This window comes from Aythya fuligula, chromosome Z (genome assembly GCF_009819795.1).
Source record: "Aythya fuligula isolate bAytFul2 chromosome Z, bAytFul2.pri, whole genome shotgun sequence".
NCBI classification, from domain to species: domain Eukaryota; kingdom Metazoa; phylum Chordata; class Aves; order Anseriformes; family Anatidae; genus Aythya; species Aythya fuligula.
The window spans coordinates 40,664,343-40,680,250 of NC_045593.1; the positions used below are offsets into that span (position 1 = coordinate 40,664,343).

At 42.0% G+C, this 15,908-nt stretch overlaps 1 protein-coding gene across 3 annotated transcripts in view; it reads left to right on the forward strand.

The window, feature by feature from the left end:
* APBA1 (amyloid beta precursor protein binding family A member 1) overlaps positions 1 to 12,635 on the forward strand; it is an 88,327-nt gene extending 75,692 nt beyond the window's left edge. For all 3 annotated transcript variants that reach the window (XM_032205359.1, XM_032205358.1, XM_032205360.1), the window contains 5 exons: positions 3,049 to 3,228; positions 4,059 to 4,271; positions 7,766 to 7,885; positions 8,510 to 8,650; positions 9,014 to 12,635. In XM_032205359.1, coding sequence (XP_032061250.1) covers positions 3,049 to 3,228; positions 4,059 to 4,271; positions 7,766 to 7,885; positions 8,510 to 8,650; positions 9,014 to 9,085 — 726 coding nt within the window. In that variant the 3' untranslated portion in view covers positions 9,086 to 12,635. The remainder of the gene's footprint in view (positions 1 to 3,048; positions 3,229 to 4,058; positions 4,272 to 7,765; positions 7,886 to 8,509; positions 8,651 to 9,013) is intronic.
* Positions 12,636 to 15,908: the final 3,273 nt, after the last annotated feature.

Genomic DNA, 15,908 nt, shown 5'->3' on the forward strand with positions numbered 1-15,908 from the left:
AAGATATTTCATCTTGCTTTTTGTTGGCACTTTCAGACCTGGCATTTTACTCACAAAACTGTTGTAAAAATTCCCTTTGTTTAGCTCATACAGTACCTTTCAGTAGCGATGAGAAGGTCCAGCTGCCACAGTTTACATATACCAGCTCATAATTTGCCCGTGAGAGTGAATATCTATCAAAGAAGCTTGTTTTCCTAGGGAAATTATAATCCTAAATACTACATCAAGGATCATTGATACGTATCAGAAATGTGACTTTTGTTGTTGTTGAGAAGATCTGAGTTGAAGAGTAGTTGCTGACATTGTATTAAAAGCCAGCAAGGAAAATTGATAATTCCAGTAATCCTGAGGCACCCTGAATAGAAACAGTTGAGTAAATGTCTACGGTGTAGGTCAGCTAAGTTACCTGTTAGTTACTTGATAGCCTGTCTTCACGATCAGTGTATAAAACATGCTGATTTTATACACTTTTAAAAAGTCTGTAAATGAAAGGTAAAATCAAACACACACATCAGACTGAGGTGGCCAGATACATAGTTGTCAGTCTCATAATCAGGTCAGCCCTAGATGAAGTGATATCACACAGTATTTCTAATAACTTGGGAAGGCAAAAATTCCCAGTTCTAAACCCTCCACGTAAGAGTGTTAACTGTCTCTGTGGAAAATGTCATATTAATACTAGTCAAGTCAAATGGTTCCTGTAGCAGGAGGTGGAAGAAGGGGGATCACTCCCATGTGTCAATTATGTACATGTTACAGAGGTGATGCCAGTTAGGGAAGGCATCCTGCACAAATTAGGGAGGGTGAGGTAAGGATTTACTTCCTATTCTTGTGGTTTGCACATCAGTCTGAAGAAAGTCTTTGTAGTGCAATGTCAGATATGCTGAGCTAGTTAGCAGAAGTAAAGTGAAAATACCAGGTTCTTTTAATATCCTCACATGCCTTCTACTCTGCGGTGTACCAGCAAGATGGGAAGGTTTCCTTGAATAAGCAGTTGATTTTATGTAATGGTGAACCTAGTCTGAACCCATGGTCAGTTAAATTATGTGACTGCAGATGCATGTGCATACTGTCACCCCCTGCTGAGGTTAAAAAGTAAAGATAAACACACTGATATAAGTGATCCTCTACAAAAAATTTAGCAAAGAACATAAAAAATCACAGGGTTTTTTTTTCCATAATAGCATGCCGGCCAGTTTTGCAGAGCCTTTCAAGAAGCTGGTGCAAAAAAAGGAAAAGAATAGCCAAAGTTTATTTCATTTAATTTCATTTGATATGTTGCCTGTTTTAAGACTGCTGTTCCCATATTTCCAGTTCCAAGTTTGTACAGTCGTAGCTCTCTTACTGACCAGCTGGAAAAGCAGAACTCAAACTGCCAGGTGCTAGAGGCTGTGGCTTGCTTCCCTTCAGCACGTGGTAGTTTGATCTAGATCTCCTGGATCCGTTTCCCAGACTGTTCTTAATACCCTGACTAGCTGGAATCTGTGCTTCTTCCTTCTGGTCACTACTGGCATTACTCCTTCCTGTGGTTGGTTTGGGTCAGGCCACATTTGTGTTGGTTAAGTTCATCCATCCCTATGCCACCTGATCCTGGCTTAGAAAGGACCTGTCTGTAGTTCCAGTGAAAGCATTGTTCAGTGACACAAAAACAAGCTGAGAAATTGCATCAATGTCATCTTTTCCTCTGGGACAGCTGGGTATTTAGAAGAATTTACACAGAAACTGTCACAGAAACTCTTAAGTCCTCAAGTGGATTTTAACCACAATGTGTACCTGCTTGGAAACGTCCTTATCTAAGGAGCCTGGCACCAGATTTTCAATTCTGTCTAGGGCTAGATCTTCAGAAGAGCTAATGCTTAGTGATGTGTCCAAATGCTGGGTGTCTAAATGGGAGTTGATCTTGTCCTGGAGACAAGATGCATCTGTGCGAACATAAAGTCCACAGTTGTCTCCTCTTTTAGTTTGTAGAGCTAAGGAGACGTAGTTTTCCTGTTATCTTGCTGTCTTGTTCTTGCCATTAAGCTGGATTGATCTGAGCATTGGCAAAGTAATGCTGTCTGGACTGTGACCTTTTCAGCACCAGCAATCATGCTCATGTTCTCATCAGCAGGTTTAGTGCTATCTTGAGTTGCCTTAAAACACAGCTTATTTCAGGGTAGGGAACCTTTCCCTTATTAAGGACCAAACTGGACCTTAAAATACAGCTGGTAGGCTGTATGAAAATATGCCTTGGCAGTGTTCATTCATCACCAGCCCCCCTAAGGCCTAGACAGTTAGCTGTGGAGCTCTGACCTTCTCTTCCCTCCCCTCCCCCTAGCCAGCACTGCTCTCCAAGGGACTGTTTCAGTACACATCAAATCCAGCTCCTCTGTGCTGCACAGATCACCCAGTGATGCACAGCAGCAGGAAAGTGGAGGGAGATGGAGGGAAACAAGAAATATAGGGGGGAGAGGCTGAAGGAGGTTTCAGGGTGGAGAAGGAGCTGCACATGACCATTTCTCATAACTTCAAGGGCTGGTTACTTCAGTCAGTAGGTGCTGCCCTTTTCCTCCTTCATCTGGGATGAGGTAGGAGCTGCCAATACAGACGTGGTGGTTTTAAGAGAGTGGGAGAAAATAGGGAGGAAATATCCTCTTAAATGCGGTTGTGTGCTTTCTAGCAGACATTTTCATTTTCTCTGCTGGCTTGTCAGAGAATGGCATTGCCTCTACTAGAAGGGGGAGCCACCTGGGAGCTGCACGCATGAGAAGAGTTGTAGGTGAGAGGTAGAGTTCTCTTTTGCCATCTGTGCTTCAGTCACTGCAGCAGGTATACCGCTACATTTATGCTAGCATTTCTTACCCGTGAAAGGATAGCTTTATTTATGCTTCTCATATGAACGTGATGACATTTTTTGAGCCTTTTAAGTTAATTTTTAATGCAGAAATATTTTTAAACTGTAACGTGACTTGTAGGGATAAACCATTTACAGTGTGATTGTAACAGAGAAGATGGCAGTGCACAAGACCATCACAACGTTTGACTTTTTTTCTTTTCCCTTCCCTGCAGGCACAGCTGATTGCACAGTCCATAGGTCAAGCATTCAGCGTGGCCTACCAGGAGTTTCTGAGGGCAAATGGGATCAATCCAGAAGACCTTAGCCAGAAGGAATATAGCGACTTGCTCAATACCCAGGACATGTACAATGACGACCTCATTCACTTCTCCAAATCTGAAAACTGCAAAGATGTATGTCTCACATTTTTCTCCTTAACAGCATTAAGATCCCCTGTACCAGGTGCAGGCCCATGCTGGCAGAAATCAGAAAACCATTAATGCTTCCTATAAATGAACTGAGTGAGTCTAGAATATCTCCCCCAGTAAGTCAACCTGTTGTCAGTTCTGTATCAAAGGCAAACTGTGAACCCGAAGTCTATGAGCAGTGAAGTGATTTTCCATCTGTTTGTTTTATTAAACAATTTTCAAATATTTCACGTTGTATTTTAATGAAATGAATGTAAAACAGATTAACAATTAATATGATTTACAGATTACAGTAAATAATTTAACATTTGTGGAGGAACTAGTGTCAGTGAAAGTGGCTGATTCCAGATTTTAAAGGATTGTATTTGCTGAAAGGATTTGCTGCATGGTGCTTCTAATAATGATGAACCTGTGCACCACTGCAACATACAGTTAGTGTTCTTCCAATGTGCAGTCATAAGCTCTTACAAACTTCTATTTAGCTTGGTCCACTGAACCCCCATTAGACAACGGTTTCTTCGTTTCCATATCCCTCTGCTCATAAACAGAAATAAGTTGTGTGAGGGCATGTTCAGCCCTAAGCAAAACCTGTGTACTTAGTGTTGATTAACTCATTTTTGAATACAACTGAAATGTAGTACTCTGTTTGTTTTGCACTAGGAAGTCAGGTTGCAAATAGTGAGGGGTTATGTGTTTGCTGATTCATTAAATATGTGTTTTGGTGGGTGAGGGGAGGAAAGATTGCAGGAGGACGGGGGGCCAGTTCCATGGTTGAGAAAAAGCTTTTGTTTGAAACACTTTTTCTTATGATACAGGTTTACATCGAAAAGCAAAAAGGAGAAATCCTAGGGGTGGTGATTGTGGAGTCTGGTTGGGGATCCATCTTGCCTACAGTTATCATAGCCAATATGATGCACGGAGGACCAGCAGAGAAGTCTGGGAAGCTGAATATAGGGGATCAGATCATGTCGATCAACGGGACCAGCCTAGTTGGCTTACCACTCTCAACATGTCAGAGCATTATAAAGGTACAGAGAATGTTTCTGGATCTTTTCAAAGGGTTACATGATAGGAGAGCATTATAAGTACAGAACTATTAAGTAATAATTCTTACCAAATGTTTGTATAGCACTACTCATTTAGTGATGTTCGGAGTATGTTGCAAATTATGCTTCACCGAGTTTTCTGACTCTCAGAAAGTGAGCTGTGTATTAGTTGTGTAGCCAAGGATTCTGTGCAGAACCTCACACCATGAGAGTATTTTGTTGAAAAGGAAGGTATTACCAGGTGCACACCTGAAGGCCCTTAACGTTTTATATGACGAATGGAGATACAGGTGCTGGAGACACTGGAACTGTTGGGGTTAGCTGTAGGGAAGAGGTATTTTAAACATCAGAGTTTCAAGAGCAGGAATGGTACATCATGGGGGAATGCTGGCGATGAAGTGAAATGGACCTGGTTATTTATTGACATACCTCACAGAGCTCCACGCAGACGTGTAAATCTGGTGTCATACTGGAAGAGAAATCCTTCTCTGATTCCTATGTATATGGCTGTTAAAGTTGCTTTGCTACACAGCTCTCTGGTGACTGGTTGTTTCATGCAATACGTTTCTTTGCATTTTGTACTTTTGTATTTCACAAAGTACATTTTTAATTTTTTTTTGTCCTCGAATCAGTTTTGTAATGCTTGAACTCAGATTTTTGTTCTAAAGACTTCCTTCCTATTCCAGTTTCCAAGAACATGAATTCTGTGCTCTAATGAGTAATAGGTGCATAGATCCCTGGGCCAGCCATTTTAGATTCAGAGAGTGGAAATTACAGCCTGGAAGTGTAGTATACTAAAAATGTGGCAAAAGCAGTCTTACGTTGGTGAAGAATGAAAAAAAATAAAATCATATTAAAAATCTCTGTGCCAACTTCAGTGAAACTAAACCCACCACAAATTCAGACTTTTCATGTTAGCCTTACTTATTTCCTATCTCACAACAGTTTTATCTCTAAAACATTGATGAGTTGTGCTTCTCTGATTCAGAGCCTCTTTAGGTAGAGTTTCATTATGATGAGCCTTATCTGTACTTTCTCAAAACAGCAGCAGTCAGCTTTGCTCTCTCCAGCTTCTGCAGACATTCCTCTTCCTCACTGGTACTTGCGGTTGTTGCTATAGGAACTGGTGGCCATTTATTTTGTCTTTCTAGACAAAAGCAGAGTCTGCATATTTTCATGTCTTCATAACCATGCGTGTAAACCTGTTCATATGGCGCTTCTCACATCAAGCAGAGGAACCACTGATTGACCTAAGCACAAGTTTAAATGTGGCAGAAATACCTCAGATTTCAGGTTTATTTAGCATGTTCTAAGGAATCCTATGAAAAGATGAGTGCTATATAGAAGATATCTTGCAAGCACTTCAAATAAGGTAATTTTAGTATTATAGATGTAAGCTCTGCTACTAACAGACTGAAAACCACAGAGCTAGAAAGAAACTTACCACGTGTGGTGGCTATTCCCTGATTGTATTGCGCTACTTGTCTCTTTTTTGGAAGCCTCTGGTGATGCCTATTATCTGAAACAAACTCAAGGACTAAATAAGCAACTAAATTGTTCAAATGATACAGGTGCTTTTTTTCTAATAAGCATGCACTACCATTCTGCATAGTACTAGGAGCTAGGCGCTATTGCAACAATTGTGCTTTCTGTAAAATTACTAAATTTTTTGTTGGGGGCCACATTAGTTCCTTTTTGAAAGAATAGTTTTAAATAACTTGAGTGTGCTTCAGGGGGAGTAAGAGAGCATTGATTTCAACTCTGTTGAAGGCATGCAGCCTGGATGAACTCAGATGACCCTAGTTAGACACCTAAATTCCTCATAGATACAGTCATCTCTGCAAGACTCCTGCCCTCCCAGATTTAGAAAATTAAGGCAGAATCCCCTCAGACTTTTGTCCAAACATTACAGCCACAGCTTAGTATGGTTTAGTTCCTCCTATCTTTTACTCTGTGTGTTGATTTGAAGACCTGCAGGTAGATGTTGATGGCCCTGGAGCACTGCAGCTAACTCCATTGAGTTAAACACAGTCACAGGAGAGGTGGAGTTTGGACCTTCCTTCTGCTGAGAGTGGCGTTGAGGCACTCCCCACAGGCATGTGCTTTGCCACTTGGTGTTCACATGCAGTTAATCTTGGAGCAACCTTGAATAAGGAGCCAAGCCGAGCCCAGCATTGTGTGGAGGTGCAGCCAGCTGCTGCCCGTGTGATGACTGCATCCAGACAGTTCAAGGCATTGACAAGAAAAAGGATTCTGAGGCAGTTAACACTGGCTGGATGCCATTTCAGTTGTTCAAGTCACTGCCGAGTCCAGAACCAGCAGAATCATTAGCAGTAAACGGGATGTAAAAAATTCATTGTGTTACCTTAGATGTGGTGGAAATGAACCTTTCAAAGTCAGTGTCGGACACCCATCAGTTTCAGTGGGACCCAGATTTCAACTGCACATATAAAAACAATTTAGAAATAGGTTTTGGTATTGATATGTGTTGTATAAGGTAAGGTGGAAGATGCTGTATTCTTTATAAAGCATTTATTTCTTGATGTGGATTTCTTTATTTATTGAAGGCGAATTGTGTGAATTAAGCATTTATGAGTAGAAAAATCTGTGTCCACTTCTGTGTTGGACAGAAAAAGGATCTTAACAGTCTACAAGTAAGAGATCTGAACACCTGAAATCGTACAAGGGGTCAGATTGCAGCTGTCTGCATTTTAACATTTGATTTTTCATGGAGCCATACAGTGACAGAGTCTCTGAGACTAGCAAGCGCCTTGGTTCAAAGCAGTATCAGCAGGAGAAGGTTGCTTAGGGCTGTGCCCACTGGGGATTAAATAACTCCAAGGATGGACACTACACACCTCTCTGGGCAACCTGTTTCAGTGTTTTCACCACCCTCACAACAATATATATGTATTATTTATTTATATATACACATATTTCTTCAGTTTTCTTCTGGTAACAAGAAGTTCATGATGGTATGTCTAGGTGGTACATCTAGAGAGAAGAAGGAATGGGAATTCTATGATCTGGATATGGGTGGCACCCTCCATTTGTGTGGCAGAATGCAGTATATCCCATTGGAGAAGCCATGTATTTGTTACTGCCTTAGCTACCTATTTAAAATTTCATTTCCTAACCACAGTCAGCTTTTCTGGTGGGCTGCATAAACCAGTTTCATACTCTTTTTGTATGTTACTTGTGTTACGAAACGAAGGAATTGCCAACTATGTTTCTTAAAACAACAGTGCCAGCTTCTTGGCAAGAAACGTTTGATGCTGCAGTGCTGATCTGACTGAATATTCACGTACACATGTCTGGTGTTCAGTGATTTGGTTCTGTTTTAGAGCATACAACGAGCTGTTTATTCAGGACTGTTCCCATGTCAGTGTTTTAACACTTACTTTTTTACCCAGTGTTTGTGTTAAATGTTTCACCCTATCTCTGCCAGCATATTTCATGGTGGTTTCTTTTTGCAGGGTTTGAAAAACCAGGCCCGGGTTAAACTGAACATAGTTAGGTGTCCTCCAGTAACAACAGTCCTGATCAGGAGACCGGACCTCAGATACCAGTTGGGCTTCAGTGTGCAAAACGGGATTGTAAGTAGCTTCCAGACTCCCTGGTGAAGCTTTAATATACATGAAACTTCACATCTATTTGTGACAGTGTGGGAAGAGGGAAGCTGCCATTTTCTTCTTCGCAGCAAGCAACACTTGGCACACGTGCGAAGTCTTAGATGTAAACGTTATTTTTGTCTTTGACTCTCCTTAGTCCACAAATTCAGAGTTAGTCAGAGGAACAGAAAAGCTCTGCCAGGTCAGAGAAAGAAAACTGTGTACATGAAACTGTTCTCATCTGCTTCATTCCTGTCTAAGCAAGCTATTGTATGTTCTCAAAAGAAGTAGACTGTTCTTAATCCTCTTCTCTTGTAAAGCATTTGCATCCTGAACATTGTTAAACTGTGGTCCTTCATACACTTTTAAACTTCCAAACCGTGGTGTATTTGACGTAAAACACAAATAGCTGTTTCTGACAGTTTTGTTCTTGGAAAAGAATACACTGCAGTTATTTGCTAGTAAAAAATTATACTTTGAATCTATGACGGATTACATTGTAGAATTTGTTGCAAGTCTATATTGAGTTACAATTTAGAGGCAAAAATGGGCAATCTGAGCCCTCTCTTCCATATCTAGACCCTGCTAAATCTGTTCTTTCTCTTCCAGATCTGTAGCCTTATGAGAGGTGGTATAGCAGAGCGAGGAGGTGTGCGTGTTGGCCATCGGATCATTGAAATCAATGGGCAGAGTGTTGTGGCAACACCCCATGAGAAAATTGTGCACATTCTGTCAAATGCTGTTGGTGAGGTAAGAGCAGTGCCCGCAGGCAGCGTAACATATTTCATCGTTACTTCTTTTGGCCTTTTGCTACTCAAATCTGAACAATGGAAGCCAGGGTAAAGACAGTCCACCATTTCTCGTTTTTTATTTACTGACAGTTCTCAAGTGTTTTAGGTGAACCCTAAGCAGAAAATATTTGTGTCCACAACTTTAGGTGTTGGTTGATGCTAATCACACTGTTCCATAAAGTAACCACCTGCGATACTATAATAAGAGTATGAAAACTCTCAGGCTTTCCTTTTTGTTTCTTTCCTGTATCCTTTTAGCTAGTTCCTTCCCAAAGTGTGGTACATGCTAGGAATATTGATTAATTTCTTTTATTTTCTCTAGATTCATATGAAGACTATGCCAGCTGCCATGTACAGACTGTTGACTGCACAAGAGCAACCAGTTTACATCTAAAGCCGACACCTCACTGTCACAATGTGCATGGAGGATGTTTTTCCTCATTAGTGCTTGTCTCTCTAGTGCTGCATTTCTGTGTCCGCAGAGACATTTCTTTCTTTGTCTCACAAAAAAAGAGACTTTATATCTCTTTTCCCTCCCTTTCTCCCCTCCTCCGTAACATTGTCCTGTATTTTGGGAAGGGGCAAAATATATGGGACTATTTCGGTTGCATCTCTTTACAAGTGAAACTAAATGCAGTTCCACATGCAAAACAGGAAAACAGCAGCAGCATTGTTCACAGCAGGATTCACAAAAAGGATCGACTCCGATTCGTTCTAATAACCAGTTTTATTTTTGTGACTATTATTTGGTAAACTGAATAAATTAAATGTTGCTAAATGAAAGATGTCTTTTACCAGAGAGAAGTGAAGGGTGCGAAGTGTTCGCTTGGACATCCTGCACATGGCTTTCCTTTTCTTCCCCTATTTTCCCACAGGCACTGAGCTCTGGTTTAAAGGTTTATGTCTGTAGGAAAGGTAGAATACCAAAAAGATATTTTTGCCCTCAGGAAGAATACCTGCTTATGAAGAATGAGTAAATGCTGCTGTGGTAAAGTGGACTGTCCAAATACCTTTTAGTTACCTTCTGTTACCAGTTTATCATGATCTTAGGACTCTGAAAGGTACTCTGCAAGTTGCTGAAGCACATTAGAATTGCATTAATTACACCAAGTAACTGGGGAGGCAACTGCCTCTCCCTCTCTACCCCCGGTTTTTGAACCCTTTTGTTCTACTTGGTTTTTAAATGCAACTTGTCTTCTATAGTCCCTTGCCTGTTTTAGAAGTTAAAGGAAAGGGGAGAGAGGGAGGGGAGAACAAGAGAAACAATATGGGGATTTGCTGAATAGCTACACGTTTTCTAGGCTCTTAATTCTGCATTTGATGCACACAGCAATGTGTGCCAGTGTATATAGATGTTTTTAAAATTGTGCTTGCTATTTATGAAGTTTGAATATAAGAGATCTGCATACTATTCTAAGTAATTTTGTTCTCTGAGCCAGTTCTAACATATATTTTTGTCCAAAGACCTTGTCTAATTTTATCCTCTTTAGTTCATGACATAGATAACGATGGGAGGGATAAGGTGGGAATAAACGTATTTATTTTGTTATATAAGTTAAGTTGTTATATTTTTTTTCCATTTGTATGGCACTTAACGGATATATGTGTGTACTATATGCACTCGTATGAAAAAGACGTAGGAAATATAGGATTTGATTGGCCTGTAACTTGCATGCTAGTGACAACAGGGGAAGGGGAAAAATGGGTTGGTGGTTGTTTTCTTCGTTGTTTTTTTTCTGTTTGTTTTTAATTTAAAAAACGTTTTTTCTTTGTAGTGAGAGGGAAATTCTCCATTCCTTGTAGTTACTTTTGGCAGGACTGTATACCAGTGTTTACATTGAAATTGAGCCATGCATTTAGTCCAGGCTGATAGTGCTGATTTTCTTTTAAGGAAACAGTTTCTGCTCTGTCTGAGTGCGATAGGAAGACCCAGTGAGATGAAGACAAGAACAGGTCACACACACACACACACGAGGACGTGTCCCTTCTGTTTTGAGAACGCGTCCTTGGTCACAGTCACTCATTTTGCTACTGCTGCGTGGCGGACCGTGCAAAACAGGCGTGGTTTGCAGCCCAGTAACAACACCTGGAAATCCCAGGGATTCATGGATTGGATGTGTCTGTGTGTGCTCATGTGCGTGTGCATGGGCACACCTGGTGCACACACTGCTGAGCCATCGAGTACTCTGAGCAGAGGTCTGCGTTTGGCTTTCAGAAATAGTGGGCGTCTGTGGTCTGATCAGAGCGAGGGAACAAGTAACCTTTTGTGTTTCAGTGGGTAGTAAATATTTAAGGGAGGTAATGAAGTGGTGCATAAACTATTGTAGTAAGTGAATATTTTTAGTGTTGAGGTTAATGTACGATGACTTGATTTTACTGCAGTTCTTGTTGCTGTATCACTTAATCCCAGTCTCTGGAATAGCAGGCTGCACGAGAGCGTGGTGTTGGTATTCCAGTTAGTGACTTACCTCTGCTGCCAGGCTGATGCAAGTAGATAGTGAATGACTCGTGAGTATATTGTTTAACTGTAGACATCTAGTTCATGATGATCATTTGAACTTTTTGTTCAGAACTTTCCATATATATAGTAATATATGTAAATATGATATATAACCATGTACAATTTAGATTATATACAGTGCAGCCTTTCCATAAGTTGCCTGAGGAAACTCGGTGAACTCCTGTAGACACAGTTACCATGCTCCTGGTTCCTGCCATGTTCACACTCCCAGCTTCACATGTTTCTGTGGCTCTACAAAACTCACATGGTAGGGTCTTTAACTGGCTTCACTGGGAAATGAGGAAGACCTGAACACGCAAGGGTACTGAAGGAAACAACTGTGGCTTTGTTTTTAATTCTTCCAGCCAAGATTCTGCCAAATTTTGGGCAATCGAATGCTTTCATGGTACATAGCCACTTAACATAAAGCAAGTGAATGTTAGCAGGATCAGGGTCTGTAAAGAGTCTGTAGTTCCAGCTGGGATGTGTGTGTAAGGCTTTTGAGCTGGGAGGCCCATGGCATGGTGCATGCTGCTGGTAACTGTCTTCTAAGCAATCCCTTTTCAATTCCTAGAGTGAAAGACTTCCAAAAAATGTGCTCAGAGAGGGGATCTTACAGTTCTCTGGACTGTCGCAGCACTTTGTTAGATGCCGTGTTAAATTTTAACAAAAATGGTGGAACAAACAGCTGGTTTACATTCCTCCTTCAGTGATGGACCTGATTTTTTTCTCTTTCTCACTGCTTTGTGCAGTCTGATTCTTCAGTGTTTACATTAAGGATGAAACATCCATTCTGTGTGTATTTTTTTGTTTGTTTGTTTTTTACTGGAAAGTTTCACATTTGTTTTGAGTTGTTCAAATGTGAGGTTCAGTTGGGGTTACCAGGTTTGCTTGCTTTCCTTGTGTTGTTTTTTTTTTGTTTGTTTGTTTGTTTTTAAATAAAATAAATTTCTGAAGACAGCAACGTGGTTGAGATCTCTTGTACATATTTAGCGCAGTACCTAGACTATGAAGTTATATTATTGTTCTGTAAAGAGGGTGAATAGAAATTATTGTAAAGCGTTGGGAGAAGTATAGTATTGTATTTGTAACAATATTGTTCTTTGTAAACATTTAATGATCTCTATATAAAAATATAAATATATATATATAAATACATGTGAGCCTGGAATGTTGATACTGCACATCTACTGAATGTAATTCCTCTGATGTTTTTTGCCACAGGTCTCTGACCTCTGTAACGAAGCTGCTGTGGTCTGATTTGGGGGGTGGGGGGCGCGGAGGAGGAATGGGCTTTGAATTTGGGGGGTGGGGTGGTGGTGGTGGGAGGAGCTCTGGCCAGCTGTTTTGTTGTGATGTATTTACTGTGCTACATTCCTTTATTTAACAGAGCGCTAATGTCTGTAAGATTTGCAACAATAAAATACAAAACAAAAATACCTCAGACAAGGCTGAGAGTTTGCTCATACTAATTCAGGAGTTGGCTTGCTGGTACTGCATGCATGGATGCTCGGAAGGTAACTGGACTTCTCTGTTGCCACAAAGCTTGGAGTACGAGTACCTGTATTTCTGCAGGTGTGAACCAGAGCTGTTAGCTTTGTTGTTTAAACAGCAGTATCTTCAGGTTGCAAACGACACTAAATGAAACTGATTTCTTACCTAGTGTTGCATCCCAGTTTTTTACCATGTGAACTGTCACCATGTTTGAACCTCCCAAAAATTCATTATTTCAAGATGCTTTGTACATGACAGAAATACCATTTCATTTCTGAATATCTTCAAACGTTGCGGGGTGTTTTCCATAAATGAGATTTTCAAAAAAACAACCAAACAAACGAAAGCCCTCACTTATTACCATTTCTGAAAACACTCTTTTTCTTCAAAGGTCATCAGCATGGTTAATTCCTAAAGACCTCATATGATTTGAATAAACAACCTAAAATTACAATAGGTCAGTCCTTGGAATAAATCCTGGAACTGCCTGTGACAACGTTTAAAAAGTAATAATAATGAAAGAAAAGGAAATACTTGTATAACCAGAGGTTGATTATGAATGGTATTTGAAAGTCAACCAGCAGAAGCCAACAAAGGAGCATTTCTTCAAGTAAGGCTTCACAGGATTTTCTGTGTTCTATAGGCTGTCATGAATACTTTGAGAGTACAGAAATTAAAACACACGCCACAGCTGACTCCTGAGAAAAACTACATGGGGGTCTTCAGCCACTGAGTGGCTTTCCATAGTGTGAGATACAAATATTGCCAGCATGGGAGAGTGAAGCACTTGACCTTTCATGTTATTTGCTTAAATGGTAGGTTGGAGAAATTCTGAGCCATTTGGTAAATGGCGCAGCAGACAGGCTGAGCCTGCACGCCGCCCTCCATCCTCCCCCTGCTTGTTATCCTTTTTGTTAGGGCTTCTTGTAGCGTAGGAACCGGAGTGTACTCCTCCACGTTTGACTGGGCAAACCTAAGCATGGCTTTTCCTTCAGCGGTACGGGCACAAATCTCACAAAATCTCCCGAGGATTCGGTGATGCAGGTTATCAGACAGCCCAAGGAGGGCCCGGCCTGTGCACGCACAGGTACAGCTCCTTTCCCTCATCCACGGGATGAGCTTGGCTGGGTGACTGCAAGCGGGGAGCCTGCCAGGTACCGCACAGCTCGGGGGTCGGGTCCCACATCTCAGGGGATGCAAGATTGTCAGCGCGGTTCCCACTCTCTATAGCATTGCTTCTAATAAGCAGCATTTTAAATGCTGCTTTACAAGACCGTAAGTGGTTGTTGTTTTTTACTGGGATAATAGTAAATCAGCGCCTCGTGGTGCATAACACACACACTTTAGAGTTTTGGCTTTGTTTCTGTCAGTAAGGCAAGAGTAATGTCCCACCACTACGTGAGGAGGCTGCTAGGCCAAAAGAGCAGGACACAGAGCACTTCCTTCAGTCTGCATTTTAATTACAGATTGCAATTAACAAAGAACCTTCTTTTATAAAGGACACTCCTAGAACTCTCTAATACTGTTTTTTACTGAAAGGCAACTTGTATCTGAATAGCTGTACTTTGCTACTGGAGCTTTTGGCTTAAACCACAGCACTGAAAATTGCAGTTTTGTTAGTTCCTGCTTTTGGTAATTGCTTCTGGAACAATCATACCTGTTTTCTGCACAGGCTACCAAACAGAAGAGCCAAGCAAACATTTCTCTTTCATAACTTCACAGAAGGTGGTATGTAACATGCCCAGATTGTGACAATGCATCCTGCTAGATTTCCTTCCTTGCTTTTCACCAGCGTGACAACCACTGAACTGTGATTTCGTTGGCTTCCCCAAAGAAGCCCACACTGTACGTTATGTGTAATGGTCGTAGTGGATGTAGAAACTGTTCACATGGAGACTAGGCTACTGATGAGACAAGCCTACAAGAATAGGGTGTATTTATAATTTTTAGCAAAAAGAAGTATGGATAAAGGGATTATCTATGGCTCTGCACGCTGACATTTTTTTGAGGGTGAGCAGCAAAAGAATCTGAACAGGTAGCGTGCGAGTTAGGAGAGATGTTTCTCAGACCCAGTGCACAACTAAATAACTGCTGTGCACAGGGGAAGGGAACTATGGTTAATGATTAAAGAGGTGGATTTGTGCTGTAAATGTCAATCCTAAATACTGTTGTGTAGATAGTTTCAACCCTCTCCAGTACAGTATATTCTGATACCCCCATTCTGATGACTGCTCTCCTAGAACCATCCTCTTCTCAGCAATCCAGACTTTTTCTTGGCATATTAAAATTTAGAGTCTATGTTTAATGTTTGTATTCCATCTCAGACAAACAACATATCTATGTTTTATGCTAACTCATGCTTTCATAGTTGCAATTTGGGGTAGTTTTGCCCAGGTGGGCAGCCAAGCTCCACCACAACCACTCTCACTGCCCATCCTCAAAGGAACGGGGAGAAAATACAATGCAAAGGGCTCAAGTGTTCAGATAAGGACAGGGAGATCACTCAACAGTTGCCATCATTGGCAAAACAGACTCAGCATAGGAAAATTAATAGAAATTATTGCCTCTCATTAGCAGACTAGGACAGTGAGAAACTAAAAGCAAACTACAAACACCTTCCACTGTATCTACCCTCTTCTACTGCCTCCTCCCTAGCAGTGCAGGGGAATGGGGGCTGCGGTTAGGACTTCCACCCTAATGCTTGGTCTCCGCCGCTCCTTCTCGGTCCCTCTCTGCCCCTGCTCCCTGTGGGGTCCCTCCCATGGATGCCGTCCTTCCCGAACCGAGCCTGCGGGGGCTGCCCACAGGCAGCAGCTCTTCAAGCACTGCTCCCACACGGCTCCGTACCACGGGGTCCATCCATCCCCCACGAGCAAACTGCTCCAGCACAAGTCCCCCACGGGTGGGCGGCAGCTCCCCCCAGACCCCTGCTCCTGCGTGGGCTCCTCTCCACGGGCTGCAGCTCTGGCCCGGGGCCTGCTCCTGCGGGGGCTGTCCATGGGCTGCGGCCTCCTCCAGGCCACATCCACCTGCTCCACCGGGGGCTCCTCCACCCATGGGGGGGCTGCAGCGTGGAGATCTGCTCCATGTGGGACCCATGGGCTGCAGGGGGACAGCCTGCTCCACCGGGGGCCTCTCCCTGCACAGCCCGCAGGGGAACTGCTGCCGCCTGCCTGGAGCACCTCCTGCCCTCCTGCTGCACTCACCTTGGGGACTGCAGGGA